Consider the following 20617-nt stretch of genomic DNA (forward strand, 5'->3'; position numbering starts at 1 on the left):
GCTGGCATTCAGAGATGGCATTTAATTTAATTTGTTTGGTATGCATGAAGAAACAGAATGAAACGAAGAATACGAAGCACATTGCCGACACTGCTCCTCTCCCCACCACCGTGATATGTCTGCCTGTGAAAAATGCTGTTAATGAAACATAAGGGCTCACTGAGACTGGGAAATGGTGTGCGAATCGGTGTGAATAAAAGTTCATCAAGAAGAGGAGGGAGGCTAGGGAAGAAAACATTTGGAAATGGGAAAAAATATCAAATGAGCGTGGAAAGTCAGTGTCGTCTTTAATGCACATCTTGTTACAGTGTTTACCTGAGTGCCCTGCGTTGGAGCCTCCGCGACCATAGAGGGGAGGAGCCTGAAAGGCATAGACGACGTCACTATCAGCAATTACCGTCAGGTCATCATCGTCTGAGAAGGAACGCTGGAAACCCGTGGAGTACAGCTCTGATAGGATGACCTGGAGAGACAGAGCAAGAGAGGGAATGTGAACTTTTGTGCCTGCAGACGCGCCTCAAGCAATCCTCGCAGAGCTGAACCAGATTTTTTTTTTTTATCTATGTGCTACAAAACTAAATTCCCCACCAAGAGGGGAAACATCTAATTGAAATTCAACTAAAAAGGAAAAAACAACAACAGTAAGAAACACTGGTACCAGAACTGACTCTCTGTGATAACTTGTACATGTAGGTCTCACAGAAATAAAGCAAGAAAGGTACTGAGGAAATAAAATTTCATATATTTGTAGTCACAGAACTCAAAGTGAACCCTAAACTTTGCTGATTTTAATCGATAGAAATATGAAGTAGCTTGTAAAAGAGATTTATCAAACGAGCACAAAATCAGACACCACAACCTGGCGACTGAAATACATCGAAACTTGAATATCTGCAAAGGGAATGAAATTAAGGATACATCTCATTTTAGAGTGTCTTAATTTCTATAACTGTCACAGAAGTGTATTTCCTAGTTGAATGTTGGAGTCAAGATCTTCAGAGCCCTGACAATAAAAGAAAGAAAGTGTATTAAATGAGGAGCCATGCTGATAATTGTGTGCCTGCAAGCATTTAAATTGCAGACTGAGAGGTGTTCTAGTTATTAGTTGTGTTTTATGACCACTGAAAACACTCATTAATATTTACTGGACGCTCATTAATGTTTACTAACGGTTGCCCCGTTAAATGAATTTAATTATATCACTTTTTACCTTAAAATATCAGCTTCAAATCACTTTGATGGTACAGTGTCTTGTAATAGGGTGAATGGTGTCTCTGTCTCAGCCACTCCGCCCACCTATCACTTGTTTCTACACTATGTAACTCCAGTGGGAGGGTAGGATCACAGCGTTACATACATGTTTACCTGAACATACAAGTTTTGCTAACGTAACATTGTTATGACGTTATGAGTTACATCTGACAAATTGTTACAGACCTGGGATTTGTATTTATGACAATGGTGTTGCACTCGGAAGCTGTAGGGGGCGCCAATTTCTACATAATGTTGCTTTAAATGGTAAGCAAGCAGTTGTTGTAAACAGACATTGTGATTGGTTCCTCGTGTTTCAGTACATTTGTAAATGCCAAATAAATGTTGCTTTAATTCTTAAATAGCAAGAAAGAGAGAAGAGATGAAAAGGATGTGAGAGAATTAATGACACAGCTGACACAGGAGCTTAACAGCTGCTTAGAAGAGGAAGACATTTAAAAGATGAATATGGTACGACTAAGAGGTTTAGTATGAAAGCCTTACGCGCACACACAACCACATGCACAGACACACACTTTTATCATACTCAAATCAAATATACTTAAAAGAAACTGGATAGGGTCTGATATGTGGCTACAGATAAAAGGAACAAAACAAGCAGCAGCCTCCTGAAGTTATGACAGACTCAGTGTGTGTGTGTATCTCCCAGCACTCCCTTTTAGGTGCCCTCAAAACAGAAATTCCCTTCTTCTATGCTTTTGCCACAGGTAAGGTAGGAATTAAAGCAAAACCAGTAACAGTGACAAAGGTGTGCGTTTTCCCCACAAATGCACCAAAACTAACCGAAGAGAGTGGGATATGCTAATTAAGCGCAGCGTCTACACCCACACACAACACGTCCTGAGCGAGAACACCTGCATGGGTGTGCAGGAGATGAGCTCAACAAGAAAATCCCCCCCTGTTAACTGAAATGAATTTCCTCATCAGGAAACCAGAGAAATGGAAATTAATCTTTGGTTGGTTTGCAAAACTATTCAACACGGAACTGAAGTTATACAAGAACGCTAAAAGCTTCCAATTCCAAAATATTTCATGTAACTGCACTAAAAATAAAAGTCACACCTAATTCATGGTCTCTCTCCGGATTTTTTGAAAAGATGCCTGACTTCATAGTTCTAAGGGGAAGACATGTAATGCATCAACACTGACATAAAGTCAAAACTTAGTTTGAGGCAGATACAGTTAAGACAGAGAAGACATCACTCATCTCATCTTCTTCTGAACTCTGAAGCTATCAGCTGCTCTCTGATGACAATTTAGCCTCTGAGGACAAAAGCCAGTGTTTCAGGGCTTCCTGTGTAGCCAGCAGGTATTCGGATTGCAGATATCTGGGACAAGACTTCCTCAACTGTGCGCTGGTCGTTGATTACAGTCCAATTATCTCATCTATCTATCTACAATCAAAGTATGAACAGATATTTGCATATAATGAGGGAGAGAGAGAGAGAGAGAGAGAGAGACAAATGGAGATAGGCTAGGAAAGGAGGTGGACAGTTAAAGCAACACCACGTAGGCAAACTTTTAAAACTTTGTTTTATATATCAACAGATAGAGGAACAGTGCACCCATGAACCATAAAAAAAGCATTTCATGGGACATTTGAGTCTTTGCTACTCTATGCAGGTTTAGTAAATCCAGCCGTCTTTATCATCTGTTGTGGAGCAGGTTAAAGATTGATGAACACACGCCTCTGGAACCTTTTCCTTTACCCTTTCTCTTGCTGCTGGCATTTCAGCTAAGTGTGTGCATTCATTCAAGTGTTACCCTGCTTTAATAGAGAATTCTGTTTCTTCTTGTTCTTATCTGTTTCACTTGAACCATATCATAGAGACCACAAAATAATGATTACCTCAACTGTGTTGTAAACTTCTAATTCAAGATTCAAGACTCAAGAGCCATTTGATGTTAAGTTCTTTGTTAGCACTGCTAGGCGTAACTACAAGTTTATGGCTTAACTTAGCAGTTTCCTACAGTTTTGGATACTTTTATTTTAATATAATAAGTTCAGTATGCATGCTCATAATGTTCTTCTCTGGTGTTTGATGTATTGTTGCCATAATCTTGAATTCCATCAACTGGCCTGACGTGCTTGTTTGAGGGTTTGGAATAATTCTGGATTCTTGTGTACAGAGATATTTTGTAAAAATGAAGGTCATGTGGAGGGCCCTGGAAATGGCTCCCCTAAATGGAAGACAGTTATTGTTCTTCTTATGAACTACAGCCATCTTTTTCCTGCTACGACAAGTCAAAATGTCTCTTAGTACATTTCAGTAGATCGTCTTTGGTTTAAACAATTTAAATGTTGTTTCAGTGTTTTTTCCTAACATGACAGGTGTCGAAATTAATTCTACAGGGGTAACTCTTGTGTCAATCCCTTTGTGTGCACATGTGTGTGTACCTGGTCCGGGGAGATGTTTCCCTCCTCTGCCACCATGGCTCTAAGACAGGACAGGGCACCAAAGAGAGGTACAGCCAGCCCCACTCGCAGGTACCTCTGGCCCTTCGTACTGAACACCAGCGTCACGCACATCGACCTGTGGAGCAAAACAGAGGAAGGGGGTGGAGGGTTGAGAAAGTGTGCATGTATGTGTTTGTGTGTGTGTTTAAGGGAGGGAGGGGTAGGAAGACAGAGAGAGGAAGGAACATGACATGCTCCAGCAAAGTGCCAAATTGTTTTGCAATTCTGATTTTGCATGTTTACATTATTACAGATTCCAAGCACACCCTGGCATGCTGAGCTATTTACATATTTGTATGCAGACACACACACACACACACACACACACACACACACACAACCGAACATCAACCGAAACCAAAAAAAGAGAGAGAATAATGCAACTGTGCAGAAATCAGGGACACCAGAGGCAACAGAAATCATGTTGTCAGTTTGTTGGAGATGTGTATTGAGCCCGGCTGAGTCTTGATGTGTTTCAGCTGCTACACAGCAAAACAAAACATTCAATAAAATGAAACTTTGAAATGCACTGCAGAGCTGTTTAATGGCTAATAAGTTTGGGGACAAGATTTCCTCTGACAATACTGTTGTACAAAATCTAATTTCATGAGCATAAACACATCTGATTTGTCCGTGTCTGACTCAATATCCGAAGTGAATTAACTATTTTCAGATTTCCTTTTTCCCTTGTGTGTGTGTGCGTGTAAATTTATGCGTGACTGGGCATGACGAATTAAACCAGTACATTGGTGACGGTCCCGCTGGAAGCTGCTGTGTGCTGGGACATGCCTGATTCACAGGATTCTGAACACCTCTTGTAAGGGTTGCAGGGATGGAAATGATGGAGGCATAGGAGGGAGATATAATAAATAAAGGATTGGATCTGTGATTGAGGATGGAGTTTGATGAGAAGATGAGAGAACAGAAAGCAGAGCAAGATTGGGGAGAGAAAAAAAAACAGAGTCAAAGAATTGAGGAAAAGAGAGCAGGGAGAGACAGAGTAAGGTCAAGACTTCTCATCTGGGATGAAGACTGTGTAATCGCTGACACCTCCACTTCCTGTTTCCCATCATGCATTATTCAGGTGAGTAATGTGTGAGCAGTGGGGTGGCTGACAGGGCAGACGGCGGAGGATCTGAGCAGCTGTTTTATTTACGCCGAGACGAGACACCGAGATGTGAAATGAAATGGGATGAGAGGTGTGGGATGGCACTCGAGAGGAACAGGAAATAGAGATGTCATCTTAAAAGCAGGGGTTTTTTTTGCCTCCCAGCCCCCCTGCTGATTTGGAGCTTTATAGTCTCTATTAAACAAACAGCAGCCTCTCACATGTTCGCACATGAAGCACCAGAGTGCACGGTGCTGTTCAGGTCATTCAAAATGATCTTGAAAAATCATGTTAGAGCCAGGATCGTCCTAACTACGATTGCTCCTAATCATGTTTTCTTGTCTTCTACGTTTTTGTCGACGAAACTTTTGTTGCAATGTTTTCACGACTTATTTGTTCCTGTTCATGCCGTGAGCTTGAACTATGTACTACTCAAGAGTCAACAGGTGTTGTATCTAAAAATAACTGACATTGCTGCGTGGAAATGGAAGCTGATCTAAAAAGTCTGTGTGTTTGCATGATGTGTTCAGGTGCTGGTTGAAATATCGTCATTCATCTCGTCATGAAATGAACGGTACCAAATGTAGAATTTTGGCCTGTTTGAAAAATTGATCGATGTATGTGACTTGTAGCAAAAAACTGAAACATACAGAACCAGAATGATCCTTTAACATGCAGCTGGTTTAGCACAGTGCTAATGTATCACGCAACAATTTCATCTTAATCAGCCGCTGCTTTTCACCCTGAAGCACCTCCTGCTGTCAGTGTATTCATTTGTGTTTTTGCATTTTAAATAGCCTGTATTTGATTTTTCTCTATTGTATTTTATATAACACTTCTTGGCATTGGTCCATGTGTTTGTTAGCTTCAAGTACACAATTTCACATCTTGTACTGTACATGATTATACAAACAGACCTGTTCAAATCACTGTATCACTGTACACACAAAGTACAGGAATCATGAACTGTACTTAATACTAGAAGGCCTGACAAAGGCTCAGTGAGACCTCCTGATTTCACTGAACAGTCTTGTTTTTGAGAAAAAAAAAACAAACTTTAGTACGAATTATGCTGTCTGACTGTGCAAGGTTAGATCAGGAAAAATACATAGTGCCACCCGCCCTTTCCCTCCGCCGCTATCTACAGCACCCAGACCTCGGTGCCACACTGCCAGCCGGACCCAAACGGCTGCGTCTCTGGGGGCCTCAGACTTTTCAGGCATTCTGCTGGGATACTGCTGCAGCAGGTTGATGCAATGAGGCCACTGTGTGTGTGGGCGCGCGTGTGTGTGTGTGTGCTGTCAGTGTGGGTCCAGCAGTGAGTCGGAACCTGAATGAATTTCCCTCTGCGCTGGACTCAGACAACTGCAGAGAGAGACCACACACTGTCAGAGGGCTCATGCTGTAAAACTGGGTTTGGGGTTATCACGGGAGAAGACATGCAGAGGATGCAGAGCAGAGACGCCTGCACGCTTGAAGATAGGAGGATTCATTGAACCTTGAATGAATGTAAACAAAATATGAAATGATATTTGTTGTTTTTTAAGATGTGTTACTGTATGCATGACTGGGCACAGAGAGAGAAGGGTGTCAAAATGAGACGAAACAATGTCGTCTTTACCAAATGTGTGCCTCGGTCACCAAAGATACCCCTCATTCAACTGATTTTAAAGGCCCTGAAAACACTCACACAGGTGTTTTTTAGTAACTCTGTCTGATTGGACTTCTGCTGAACTCGGAGGTGCGCTGTAGCTGTGATGGAGATTACTTGGGGTCACAGGACTCCATCTACTGTACCAATCAGAGAGGTGTAAGTTGTCCCTCCCAAACAGGTGCAGGTAAGCTAACAGAAAGATGTCAACAAATTTTAAGTAATTTCTTTAATTGACAGTCAGCTGTCAGTTAATCATTAATAATATATGAAATATGTTGGATGTTTTTCCATTAGAAAACTGAAAATCAGGGTGGTCTAGGAGTTAAAAGAATGGATAATGTAAACACCAAGTTACTAAAATGATAACATTTTTGACACAAAATAATGATTGCTGGTCTCCCAGTTGTCACCATTCAACAACTGGCCCAAGAATACCAGCACATATTGAGGCTCCTAAATGGCTAAATGTAATAATATCGACCTGTATTTTTCATGTTTTATTTCATTATATTTGATAAGCAAATATTTTGTAAAAAAATAAATAAAAAAATACTATTCTCTGATTGTCGGTTAATACATTTCTAATTGGTTAAATTCTTGATGGTGATTGTTCGATTAATGATCAGTGTCTCTGTTGAACTGTGTTGTGCTGGAGGGCGGCTGTTTGTTTGTTTGTTAGCTACTGTTGCTCCTTGTTAGCGGAGCTGAGAGGAGCACTGAGACGAGGAACTCAAGAACGTGTAAGTCACATCCTTTAGAAATCCAACCTGAGTCTGATTGCTGATGCCTGAAGTGCACTAGAGTCACAAAATCTGTCTCTGTCATCAAATTTTTTTAAAGAAGTCCTTCTTGTTCTCTTTTTTCATACTGTATGTCAAAGTCGCACAGTGGGACCTTGCTGACATGCAGCTTCTGGTCCGTTTAAAAATGGAAACAACACAGAAAGTGTTTGCTCAGGGACTTCTGATGGCCAACATTTATCACAATGATATGACCATGGCAAACAGCTATCGGTGTGTAGAGCATGTTTGTGCAAATGTGTGCCCACACGTGTTTGTGCAGTCCTTTTGTCAAATTTCCCTTTGAAGGGTGTGCTTTTACAGTCATCTGTTGGGATCAATGTTCTACTTATTCGTGGAGGTAAATCAATCAGATGGTCATATCCATATCATTGATATCAGATAACCTCATACGTCCAGAGTGTCGACTTCCCAGCAGCTAAGAAAGGCTTTTGCTTGACTAAACAGTTTTGCTTATACACTGAGGCCTGCAGAAGATTTAAAAAGCAGAGTATGCTTGAATATACATAACATATAGACTCGCCAGCATGATGACCATAATTGAAACAAAGCTTTGCTAGCAATATACTTTTAATTCTGCCATATGCCGTGTGTGATGCTCACCTGGTTTGTCGTAGGGGGATAGGCAGGGAGATACATAAAAATGGGTCGAAGGTGTTGCTCTGCTTAAGGCAATGAGGGCACGTCAGAGAAGACCTGGAGAAAGACACACAGAGAGAGAGAGACAGATAGCATTTTTTATTATTTTTTTTGCGATATATGACCTCAGTTCACTGCATATGATACTATGAGTTTTGATAGTCTTGAAAGAAATATCATTACATATTTTTTCACTCCCTGAAACACCCTTTTTTCCCCAATTCCATCGTGCTTCACTCAATTCACATCAGCCCGTTGAAGTCACAAAGCTTTTAAATATCACAAAGACAGCGATCATTGGAGAAGAAAGCACTTTTAACTTCACATGACTTCACACACACTGTTGGACAGATGGACTGAGAGATATCGACTTCCCTACATGCCAAATGCTCTCCTTTCCCCCTTAAATGAGGAGTAAATGCACAGTAGAAATGTACTCTTCTGGAGTAAAACCTTCATGATGGTGGACAAATGTGAATATTCCATGTGGACAATGGTGACTACTAAGCAATGAAACAGACCATCTGGACTCGCTCTGCTGTTGAGAAAAGGGCAGCAAAGCAACAGATGCGGGACGCTGTTCTGAATTTTGGCAGTAAGGCAGGTGAGATATTGCACTAAGTGAAAAAAACAAACTGTATGCTAAAGAACGTGCTGAGCTGGAGAGAAGAGGAACACCGCGAAGAAAAAAAAGCAGAGAAGAAAGGTAAAGGATGAAAGCTGTATAGGATACTAAGAGTAGAAATGGTTTGAGGAAGTGGAAACTAAAGTGGAGAGCAAAGGGACAAAGATGAGGCGAAAGACAACAAAGAGCAGGGCTCAGTGGGAGGGCAGATAAAACATGAACAGAAGGTTGGCAGCAGGACAGTCGAGTTGACGGAAACTAGAAAGCAAAGCCGCTGGAGAAGACGACACTGACAGGAACCGTCAAGGCCTTTGAGCTGATGACAGCGGAGCTGATCAGAGAGGGAGGAACCACATGAGGACAGACAAACTGGGGATCCCAACCTACAGTATGGCTTTGTAGGAATCAGATGAGAAGATCAATACCACCCTTATGTCTGTATGTTAAACAGCTGCACAAGCTGGTTAGCTTAGCTTAGCTTCAACACTAAAAAATACAATGAAATAGCTACCTAGCTCTCCTTCCTCAGCAATCATGCTAGCTTACAGGCACATACAAATCAACACAAGCTATTTGAGGGTAGCTAAAGGCTAGCTGGGGCTTCATCTAATTGGCAAAATGGGGTGCGTGGCCCATGTATCCAGAGCTTCATCCGATTGGGCAAATACTCGCAAGCTAAGGAGCTAATGTCCTTGTTCATTTCATCTTAGGCAGTGTCCTGCGATGTGTTTATAGCACATATTCATTTACATCAGCAATACTTTCCAGGTGCGTTGACCAAAGCCAAGCCAACTTTTCCCCCATTACCAATCTTTATGCTAAGCTAAGCTAATCGACTGCTGATTGTAGCTTCATATGTGATGCATAAACATGAGTGGTGTCAATCTTTTCGTTTAACTCTTAATACGTTTTTTTCATAAAGTTGAGCTATTTCTTTAACATTCAAACATATTATTACAGCTCTTTGTCATGTAACCCGAGTTTCATCAGGTAACATCTGTGTTTTCTGCTCTCAAACATTTTCAGGAAGTCCTCAATACGTCTTGTCTTCACTATAAGCACTACCAGGAATCCAAAGGATTGTGTGATGGAAACCAACTGGCGCTGACACAGTGTGGGGATGGATGAGCAAACACAATAGAACTCAGCTCTAACTACAAATCCACAGTAAGTTCCCAGTTGCGCAAGAATCCTAAAGTAAGTAATGCTTTTGCTTTTATCTCAACAAACCGTGACCGTGAACTTGCCTCAAATAACCTGTTGTCCTTCTTTAAACGTAACTGTAATCAAGCCTTTCTCCATGCAGCGATCAAGTGAAAACACCATGTTCAGCTTGTTCTAGCAGCACGTAATCCTCTCACAAAGTAGGAACATAATCCCTTCATTCACGTGAGCTCATTTAAGGTAATTGGTCAAGTTGCTGTGTTTCCTGAAGTTTGAGCCAATATAAAAGCACTGATTCGAACCATTTTCATTTTCTATATTTCTTTGAGGCAACCTGACAAACATTACCCGTTTGTCTCTATCAGAGGGGAATCTATTATCCTTTATAGGGTGATAAGCTCTAAACAGGCAGGAAGCTGCTGATGTAGCATTTTTCAACTATGGTCATTCTTTACCAGTCATATTACAGTAGTTTAAATTTGAGGGAAATAGCTTTTAAGTTGTTGAAAATCATCTTATAATATTCCTTTTGTGGTGCACCAAAAACTTCTCGGCAGTTTGCTCGATACTTTGATTACGTTGATTTTTCTTTTTGCTGTTGTTTTTATTTGATTGTCGAAGGAAAATTATTGCAATGTTTCCGCAAAATGTTTTCTTACCACCGACAGCTTTGCGTATGTGTTGCCAGCTGGTCCTTTCATCTCCCGGTGTCTCACTATCATTTCTGCCAGTTGAGCTGTATCCCAGTTTGTGGTGATGCAAACTTGTCAAATGTACAAATATGCTGGAAATAATACAACAGATTTAGAGCTCCACATTTCCTCGCCGTCAGTGTTGTAACCAGTGTGCCGTGGCAGCCAGTCACAGGTCTGCTAATGATGCCAGTTTGTACTGACAGGCATATCCACACACACAACGTTGTAGACACCCAGATCCCTGCGTTTACTTACACTAAAATTCACACCTGTGTGTGCAGGAACATCCACACACACCGAGAAACACACAGCATCGCTTAAAAAGTCTGTTGCGAGGCTGACAGTCTTTACAGTCTGCTGGAGAATATGAGATCAGTATTCCTGCAGGTGTATGTGTGTGTGTTTGTGATAGTACTGTGCGTTCAGGTGTCAACCGAAAAAGACCGCCATCCTTTAGTTTAGACCAGATACCTGGAGCTGCGTGACATACAACCACAAAGGTGCACATGCACCGCACCGCAGCAGCTGCTCTTATTTATCAGAAAGAAAGTCGAGCTGCTCAGCATCCCTCCGTTCTGCTCGGAGCTAAATAAATAACACTCCACCGGCAGCATCTCGAAACATTATGCAGTATCACGTTGCCTGATTCAAGCATTTTTCATACTGTTATTCTAAATTGGGAAGCTTTGCAGCACAATACAGCGGATGATGTAGGCGATGTGGATGATGAAATGTACGCTGCACGAAATAGGTCACGATGTTGGTATACAAAATGTACTGAACAAAAGTTTTAAGATCAATCAATTACAGTGTCTGTGATGAGCTGTTGTTGCGGGGTTTGCTAGAAATAGAATTTATTTGACAGCCTGCAGAAAAAGATTCGCTTCTCGCTAAAAACATATTTGTATTAGTGTTTTACTCCAGTCAAAAGTCTGTGTGCAAACGCAGAGAATGCAAATCTGAGGGAATGGCAAGGTAGCTTGTGAATACAGTTGTTTTTTTATTGTGTATTCCTTTTAGTTAAAACTAACTGTCACTAACTCGTAATCTAACAATGAGATATTGAATAAAATGAGTGTACATGTGTAGCAATAGATGTGCACATTTGTAAACATGTCAGATTTGACAGGGTGAAAGACTGTTTTTTGATTCACAGACCAATCAAGCAAATGTAAAAAAAGCACAAAGATAAAGCTATGTAATTTGCAGAGACTACAAACATAAACAAATGATTTATTTGCAGCTTTTGAGTCCAGATATTCACAGCTTAACGATACGCCTTAAGTTTTATTTTCTTCCAAAAGCACAGCTTTGGTCCCACAGCAACCAAACTTGAAAGTTCTTGTCAAAGAAACCTGATTGTTTAGTCGCTGCTGTCTTGACCCTATTTAAGGCGCAAACAGTCTCAGCCGACAGTGATGGATGAACGCCTGGGCTCAGGTGGAGATGCAGCCCGAAAACAAGTGAGCACGGTTTGGTGTTGGTATTTACACTTGGAGAAGACTGAACTATAAAAAAATAAGAAGAAACTGAGGTTGCTTTTAGTAAAAACTTATTTTTACTTGTTGTTAGTTAACTACCACCGCACACATTGAACTACTTACTCTTATGAGTACCTAGAAGCCAGTCAGATTCCTCCAGAGTAACCAACACTCCCCACAATTCAGTCTGTAAAAACACAGGTCAAGAATATCATGACACTTCAATCTAGTTTCGCATCTAGTGCCAAATAGCACACCCTCATACCCCTGAGACTTTGTGATCTTATCAGAAGAAACGCGTTTGACAGCCAAGAAAAGCAAAACAGGCTGTAAACAGCAGCACCAGATGCCCTGATGCTTTGGTAAGTCAAAAAATATGTGTGTGTTTGTACATTTTTACATACTGAATCCCCCCGGGCCTATTGTGAATGATGAATGGTCAAGTGTTGTGTGCAGAATGCATTTATAGCACCTGGCTAGACTGTTAAGGGCAAAGCATCAGTGCGCATTCATGAGTCAGCCTCAGATGCAAAAGTAAATATTCTGACCACCAAGGTCATGTTTCACAAGGATTGATCAATAATCAGTACTCCAGTTCTGGTGCAATGATTCCTGGGCAAATAAAATGCTGAAGTAAAATGTAACCTGCACTCTACTCTATAAATAACAAATCACTTTTGTCAACTGGTAATAGACAACTATTCAGCCTGCTCACTTGGCTGGTTTTTCCCGCAAAAATGAAGGTGACACTATGGCACACAGGAAGTGCGTCCGCCATTGTTCAACCAAAACAGGAAGGAGCTTTGTTTAAGTAGGTCACCATCCCCATGTAACTGCAGAACAACTGGAATAACTTCATTTGGTTTGCCTGTTGCTGAAACATGCAGGAGAATGTCAGAGAGTGAGGAAGTGAGTTGGAAAACTAAGAAAAACTTTAAGACATTACCTTGTCTGTGAATATTTCAGCCTGAATCATGTAGACAGATTTTTTTTTTTTTTTACCAATGAAGACAAAAACTCCCAATATCCCACTTTCTAATCACTGGACAGACAGCACAAGTGAGTGTGTGCTTGTGCTTTATAGCATACAATCAGTTAAATGATACTTTCTCACAGCAGACATTTTGACATTTGAGGAAAATCACAGGTGTAACTAATACTATTGATGCCTCTGTTCCATTTAGGTGTGCAGTGAACCACCATGCACAGTACAAGGGCCCTGAGACTGGCACGCTAACGCTTGTTATTAGTTAAACACGCCAAAGCCTGAGAACATAAGCGACTTTCAACATTAGTTAAGAAAAAAATGTGAACCTCTTGCAGCTCTAAGCGTATAGTTAATATCTAGACTGGCATGTAAAGATATTATGTTTGTTTAGTAGACTTATCTGATGTTACGGTAGTCCTCTCTCCAAGTAAGGTTGACTGCTGAGCCAAGGTCTTAAAATACCTAACTTAACCACAACTCCACAGACTGAAAGAGAGAGAGCTAGGAGAGTTCATTTTCTCCTGTTCGCCTGTCAGTCAGTCAGTCAGTCATGTGTCACTGGCTGTGGATTGGAGGGCATTCATCTCTTTCTATAGGAGAGAACGAGCGGAGACCTCCTGTCAGGGGAAATTAACTCAGCTAAAGGGGCTGTCGAGACTCACACACACACACACACACACACACACACACACACACACACACACACACACGTTAAGTGCCATACAAACCATCACTTTTATACTTTTGTGCTCCCTCTTAGGATTCAGAGACAAAATTGTGATTGCCCGTTATCAGGAAGGAGGAAACTCATATATTTGAGTTTCCTCCTTCCTGTTTAAAACTAACTGACCAAATAACAATTACTATTGCTAATAAGTAACAGAAGACAGCTGGGCACACATGGCTGCACTTTCAAAGTTGTCAGTAGTAAGGACAGAGGACTGAAAACTGACTCTTGTTTTTGTTCCTTCCAACAACGCAAGATTTCTCAAGCAGGTGGATGGACTCAAGGACGTTAACTAATCCAGCTGTGTCTCTCTCACGCACACCCAGGCACATACTCGATCTCTCTCCTCCTTTCTATCACACAGTTTCACTCTCACTCAATTGCTTCATCAGTCTGTTGTGTGGAATGCAGAGAAAGATGTTGATGCATGCATGACTGACAGGTTTTGTTGAAAAATTCAAATCAGCATTACAGTAAATATATATGAACAAATACAAATAAAAATATGAATATACATAGGTCGGGTCTCAATTCAGTCTATAGGATGGGGACGTGGACTGCTGAAGGCTTTATTAACAGATCAGTATTGGCTATCTAAAGCCTGATCCATGTCCAACCGTCTTTTTTGTCTGGTCTGCCAGCTTTTGAAAAGACCCAGTTGCACTCAGTTAAAACACTGGAACCGTCTCATGCGGTACAGCATTCAAGGTCATTTTGAGTCTTAAACAACAATTTGCAAGACCTTTTTTGATTTTTTTTATGTTTTCCTCTGTGAGCTGTTCCTTCATTTGTGTAGCATATTGCACGAGGGGCCAAAAACTTCCAATCAACACAACATCAAAACGTTGTCTTTTTAGGCTCCTGTCTCTGCCCGGACTCCATTGTCAAATAAATTCTGAATGTCAATGGTAATATTCCTGGTAAAATAAAGGCTACATAAAGAAATACATCTTCTTATTTTTCCCATTTGAAGCTACAACATACTCAAGTAACTTACAAGTATGGACGGATGTGATCCAAAGTGAGAACCTCATTAGTTTAACTTTTCTTTTACGTTTTCAAACTTGCAACATTTTAGGCACAAGCTCGTCTATAACCTTGACAGAAGCTACTGCTATGAATGACAAATAACTATCTAGTTCCTGTACATTTTCCAGTCTCCCACTTTCCAATATTCCCTCTCTCTCTCTCTCTCTCTCTCTCTCTCACACACACACACACACATACACACACACACACTGTATATCTGACATTCAGGGTGAAGCTGCAGGACACAGTGGATTTACGTGAGGTGGAACTCATTCTCCCAACAAGCGACTCCTCCATGGTATCTGCTCCAGCCTTTGTGCGTGCACTGCAGCACACACACACACACACACACACACACACACACACACACACACACACACACACACACACACACACACACACACACACACACACACAGGACTGGTGGGTCGCCACCTGTGGAAAAGTCCCAGTGTGTTTTAATGAGCCAAGAATCTGGAGGCCTGAATTTTAGGAGTTTAAGCATATAAACTTTTGTACAGTGTAAGGCCAATCCCAGGGGTTAATGCGATTCAGACAATCCATATTCACCAGGAGACACACACGCACACAGAGTAGGGAGAGGGGAGCTTGTGTGCTGGACAGAGTCAGAGTAATATGGACCAAAGTAAGTGTCGGAAACCGGTGATAAAGGTGGTAAAAGTAGCATATATATTTGTATTATTTTCCCCAACAGTTGTGAGAAGAAAATCAATATTAGTTCTACAACTAGTGATTTTTTTAAATGATAATAGATTAATTGTTGGATCTATGAGATAAACTTTTGAGAAGCTCTTTTGGGTTAGGTGAAAAATTATCTTAATGATGAATTGATATTCTTAATTTTCTTTTGATTGACTAATGGGTAAATCAACTAACGTTGCAGCTCTAAATGTCAATTGTGAGAAAGAAAATCTCTGTATATTTTACAGAGATTTAATTTTAATTACATGGCCCGACTACACTTTGAGGACCAGAATCAAATGTAGTGCGATAGTGTGTCTTGTATGGTGCATTTATTCATTTTTAGAGGTCATTTAAGGCTCCAAGTGGTAAAGAGGATTCAGATATGTACTTGCTAGTTTTTCTTAACTGTAAACTACTGTAAACTCAGAGAGAGGTGGCAAATGACTCTGCGCAGATGACTTTTGTTTTTGCGAAACAGAAAGGGAAGGGGATCAAAGAGTCCATTTGATAATGCCTACACTAACTGGCGAGCACCCACTTCAAAGTCTGGCACTGTGAAGCTCTGGGTGGTAGCAGCAGGAGGGAGAGTGGTACGTGAGGCTGGGCTCCAAGAAAGCTCTGTGGGTGGTGAAAGCGTCAAAATCAAAGTGAGAAGGTCACCGTTTGGCCATATTTTCAGGATCCACTCAGCTCTGGATTCACTCAGCGTGGAATGACCAGACGGGTGCCTCAGAGAGGTCAGCGTGAGCACATCCAAGTCTGGGTGCATCTTCCGGGAAAAGAGGAGCCCCTGCGGACCATCTTTGAAGATGAGAGAAAGTTTGCACTCTTTTTCTGAAGCGCTAAGTCTTCAAAGGATCTGGCATCAAAATATATGACTGGTGGGGAGAACATGTCATTCTGGACAGGTATCCGTTGGCTTTGTTGCATAAGTAGCTTTTAGAAGGTTTTGCTGTTTGGAGCATTAATTGTTTATGGCTCTTGATTCAGGGGGCTGAGGAAAACAATGGGATTTGCGTGCATGCTTACTTTGTTTCAATAGCTCTATAGAACTGGAGATCATAGAAACTGGGGGTTCTATCTGACAACATTTATTACACAAACTGTCCCATATCCCAAAAGTTTTCACGTTGAATCTGCGTCCAAATAAAAGCCACTGTGATAGGAAAACAGTAACCACCCTCAACTATCTTGTTTGTTCAGACAGAGACAGAGGCTGGGGCTTTCCGCACGTCTTCCAGGCCATTAAAAATAGATGCCACAAACTGAGAGTGACAAACAGAGTGGGGGGGAGGGAGGGAGGCTTTGACAAAGGCTCATTTAAACGTTGCAGCACAACGGAGTGACTGGAGCACCGACTCCCACGTCGGCAGCCCAAACCACAAGACAGCCCTGGCTCTAATCGCAAACATTTATTCAGATCAGACAACTCCACTGAACGCCTCTGAGGACCATCACTGCGAGATAAAAAAAGAATCAGGAAGGAAGAAGAGGGAAGAAAGAGAGATCAGCAGAGTGATGTAGACAGAGAGAGGAGGGAAGGCCAGAGAGAGAGGCACAGATAGATAGACACAGTGAGAGACGAAGACGCAGCCGGAAACAAAGAAACAAAAATAAGACACTGCGGGATGGAGGGCGAATGATTGCTCCCTTGTTGGTCTGCATTTAGAGGCAAAGTGACTCCAGTTCCCCAGTGATTACACCATGTAAAGAGGAAAAGAAGAGGAAAATGGGAGAGAGAAGGACGACGCAGCAGACTGAAACCAGCTCAGATTTACTAAGACCAACTAATGAGATGAGAATACAAATGCATATAGAGAATATTTACACTGAAGAAGGCCAGATGAAACCCAGACTAGAAAACAAATCCTACACCATGCGGGTATCTTTGTCTATTATTTATTAATAGAGTGAGTCACCAGAGAGAATATTGCCCCAGAGTTAGAAAAATAATCAACACTCTGTGGTTTCAATTAGAGCCTAACATGTAGTAGAGTAACCAATGCTTTATTAAGGTCTGGGGGCAAGAAACTGCTAATAAGTAATACAACACAGTCTCGATTATATTTCAAAGATAGTTCACAATGAAGACAGGAATGTAGAGTGCAGATCAACGCTGTCACATAGAACGCGAGTAAGGAAATGAAGACCGAGTGAGCTTATCGAGTACTTCATTTATTCATTAAGTTATTGAGTAACTTTAACGAACACCACTTTTCTATGATGTGATCGCTCCAAGCTTTTTTTGTGATGATGCAAAGCTTTCTTAGAGTTTTAGACTAGTTAGTCTCACAGTGGCACACGTGTGGACCAACGAGCTACATCAGGGATTTATGCTGACGAAATGACAGTCTGCTTTTGAATAATGATACAGCACATATTAAAACTAAAGGTAGTCATCAGAAAGGACAGTGCAGAAATTACACTTGTACTCAATAAATAGAAATTTGTAACATCTCCATTTTAGAGATGGTGGTATACCAATATTATGTTGGTGAAATTTGGCAGTTGCAGCAGCAAATGACAACAAGAAAAAGAGGAACTGAAAAGGAGCAGGGCAGACATCTAAACCACAATGTTATTGTGTCTATTATTTAAAAACTGGGCCAGCAATACTAGCCCAGCAGCCTGAGATATGAGAGGAATATCAGAGTATGAAGAGGCAGCTATGAAAAAGATACTGTGTGTACAAAACTGAAGGTTTTTATTCCTAAAATGTAAGAGTTTGCTCCTTTTCTCTGTTTGATATTGTTGTAAATTGACTGTCTTTGAATTCTAGATGTCGTCCGGAGAAAATGAGCAATTTAACGCGGTGACCTTGATGTCTAGGTAAATGTGACATTGGTTTCAGACTATTTTCTGACATTTTAAAGCAACTAGAAATTGGCATTTTCTGAGTGCCGCACCACTGTCATAAATACAAATCCCAGGTCTGTGACTGTTACTCAGACATAATGTAGGTGCTAACTCCAAACAAAACTCATTACATCATAACAATGTTATGTGTTAAAAAAAAACTTGTAGGTACTCTAATGAGAAAAATCACATCTGCTGCTCTTTATCTCCTTCCACTCTCTTCGTCTCTCTATATTTACACATATCTAACTCAAACCCCTCAGGTGAATCCCACAGTCCCACATTTTGAGGTTTGCGGTTACATAATAAGCTCGTTAGCTAGGACATAACAACCGGTAATGACTCATGCATAGACCAGAGAAAACAGCTGTTGTATTAAGCTGTTGGGTCACTGTGTTTTTACATAGTGATTCTGGCTTGAAAAGCAAAATAAAGGAATAAATAAATAAACGCAATGTACAGTCCCATCCTCCATTACACATTAATTCATAAGCTATCACATTGTTTAATATTCTTTAAAATGTAACAATCAAATGCCAAGACCATTAAGTTGACTTTGTTGCATTATTTATAATGAGGATTATAAAGAATTTTCAACAGATTTGGAAGACTTGACACTATACTGTATGCACCATAGAATAAAGTGTTGGAGCTTTATGTGGAGCAAACGTTGACACAATTCAGTCACACTCCTATTAAATTCTAGCAGACTGTAGGGACACACACTCTCTTTGGTCAACTGGCCACTGATGAGGCTTAAAAAGATGAAAAAACATTTCATGATGACTGAGATTGTGTCGGAAAAGAAAACAAGATTAGTCAGTTTTGTTCCAGAAGAATTGCGATGACCAGTAGATGTACTGAAAAGATGTAACAGTAAATGAGCCTGGAAGTGAAGGTTGTCCACTCTAAAGGCTGACATGCGAGCAAAACCTTCTCTCCACTTTGCCTGGTCCAATTTTATAGCCCACTGTACTTGTGTTTTGTGTTAGTGCTCAAGCTGCCTTGTCTCACAGTAGGCTTAATCTTGTAAAATAGTTTGGTTAAAAAAAGCATCAACAACAACAACACAAAAACAAGTGTGCTGTATATGTTTGTATTGTGGTTGGCAATACTATTACCATGCATTAGAACAGTTTGATTGAAGCATCCCAGAGCCTTGTTACGCTAATCAGCTAATGAATTGACAGCTAATCTGATATTGTCACATGAACACTCAGATGTATGTGTGTGTGTATGTGTGTGTGTGTGCTTGCGTGAATAGTGTGAGAGAAAATTGGGAAGATAATGAATAAGAGACGGAGAAGAGTCTTGTCTCTTCTACAGCTGACTCAGTGAATAGAATCAGTGCAAGCCGTTTTAAATTACTCAGGCTAAGGGCGTCATGGGAGACAACTCCGCAGTGACACAGTCGCAGCGTTCAATCCATCACCCGCCAATGAGAGAATGGGATAATCAGCCGAATGAATGGCTGGTTAACCTCACAGTGTAGTGGTCAATACTGTACAAGTATCACAGGCTGACCGTCTTATTGATTGGCTCGCATACATATCTGCTGTAGGTCGAGTGAGAGCGTTGCATCAAACATGACAGGGCCACTGTCCAGGATGGCTACGATTCTGTCCCTGTATTATCACTTCTGACCCATACCCCTTTTACATTGGACAAAAAAACACACTAACACCACTAAGATCAGGCTTTTGTCTTCGGGGGGAAATGGTACGATCATCATTATCATTCGCAGTTCCCAGAGTCCCAGGTGACTCTGTAGTATCGGCCCCAGCTCTGATCTGCTGGTCCCTGTTTTCCAGCATCATTTCATGACACCGTACGTGACTCACCAGAAATAAAACAAGAAGGCAAACTCTTCAGGAGCCAATCTCCTATTTTAAGAGGGTTTACCTGTGTTAAAAATACCTGCATACACATGCTATTTTTGGTGTAAAATGGTACTGGAGAACTTCTGACAAACTCCACATCCCATTTCCAGAGTATAAAATAATTTATATTTGGAGTTAACATCTTGGACTAGCACAAGATTTACTTTATTTAAGTGTTCATACTTACTTGTTCATGCTTGTTGAAAATGATGTTCAGTGTCATCCATTTGCTGCCTGAAATTTACAGTAGTTCAAATAGACATGTGACGTCGAGTGAGAAAATGAAAAAAATCTTGAAAACACCTTATTTGGTCCCAACTTCAAAGAGGTGCTGAGGGCAAACATGTTGTCTGACAATCTGACTTAAGCCCATAGCAAACCTGAGTTGAGTGCAAACTGTAAATGGGCAACCAATCTGGCTCACCAAAAGTCCATTAATTTCCCACAGAGTTGAGCACTTGGGTACTCAGTCGCCAAGTTGGTGATATCTGTCATCAGCTGTCAACAACTGATCAATTCATCCATCTCCCTTCATT

General features: G+C 41.0%; 1 protein-coding gene across 1 annotated transcript in view; it reads right to left on the bottom strand.

Annotated features, from left to right (window-relative positions):
* usp43a (ubiquitin specific peptidase 43a) overlaps positions 1–20617 on the bottom strand; it is a 116445-nt gene that overhangs the window by 52256 nt on the left and 43572 nt on the right. The window contains exons 4-6 of the mRNA XM_073469088.1: positions 7896–7988; positions 3671–3806; positions 316–463 (exon numbers count right to left, since the gene is read on the bottom strand). Coding sequence (XP_073325189.1) covers positions 316–463; positions 3671–3806; positions 7896–7988 — 377 coding nt within the window. The remainder of the gene's footprint in view (positions 1–315; positions 464–3670; positions 3807–7895; positions 7989–20617) is intronic.

This window comes from Pagrus major, chromosome 1 (genome assembly GCF_040436345.1).
Source record: "Pagrus major chromosome 1, Pma_NU_1.0".
Lineage (NCBI taxonomy): Eukaryota > Metazoa > Chordata > Actinopteri > Spariformes > Sparidae > Pagrus > Pagrus major.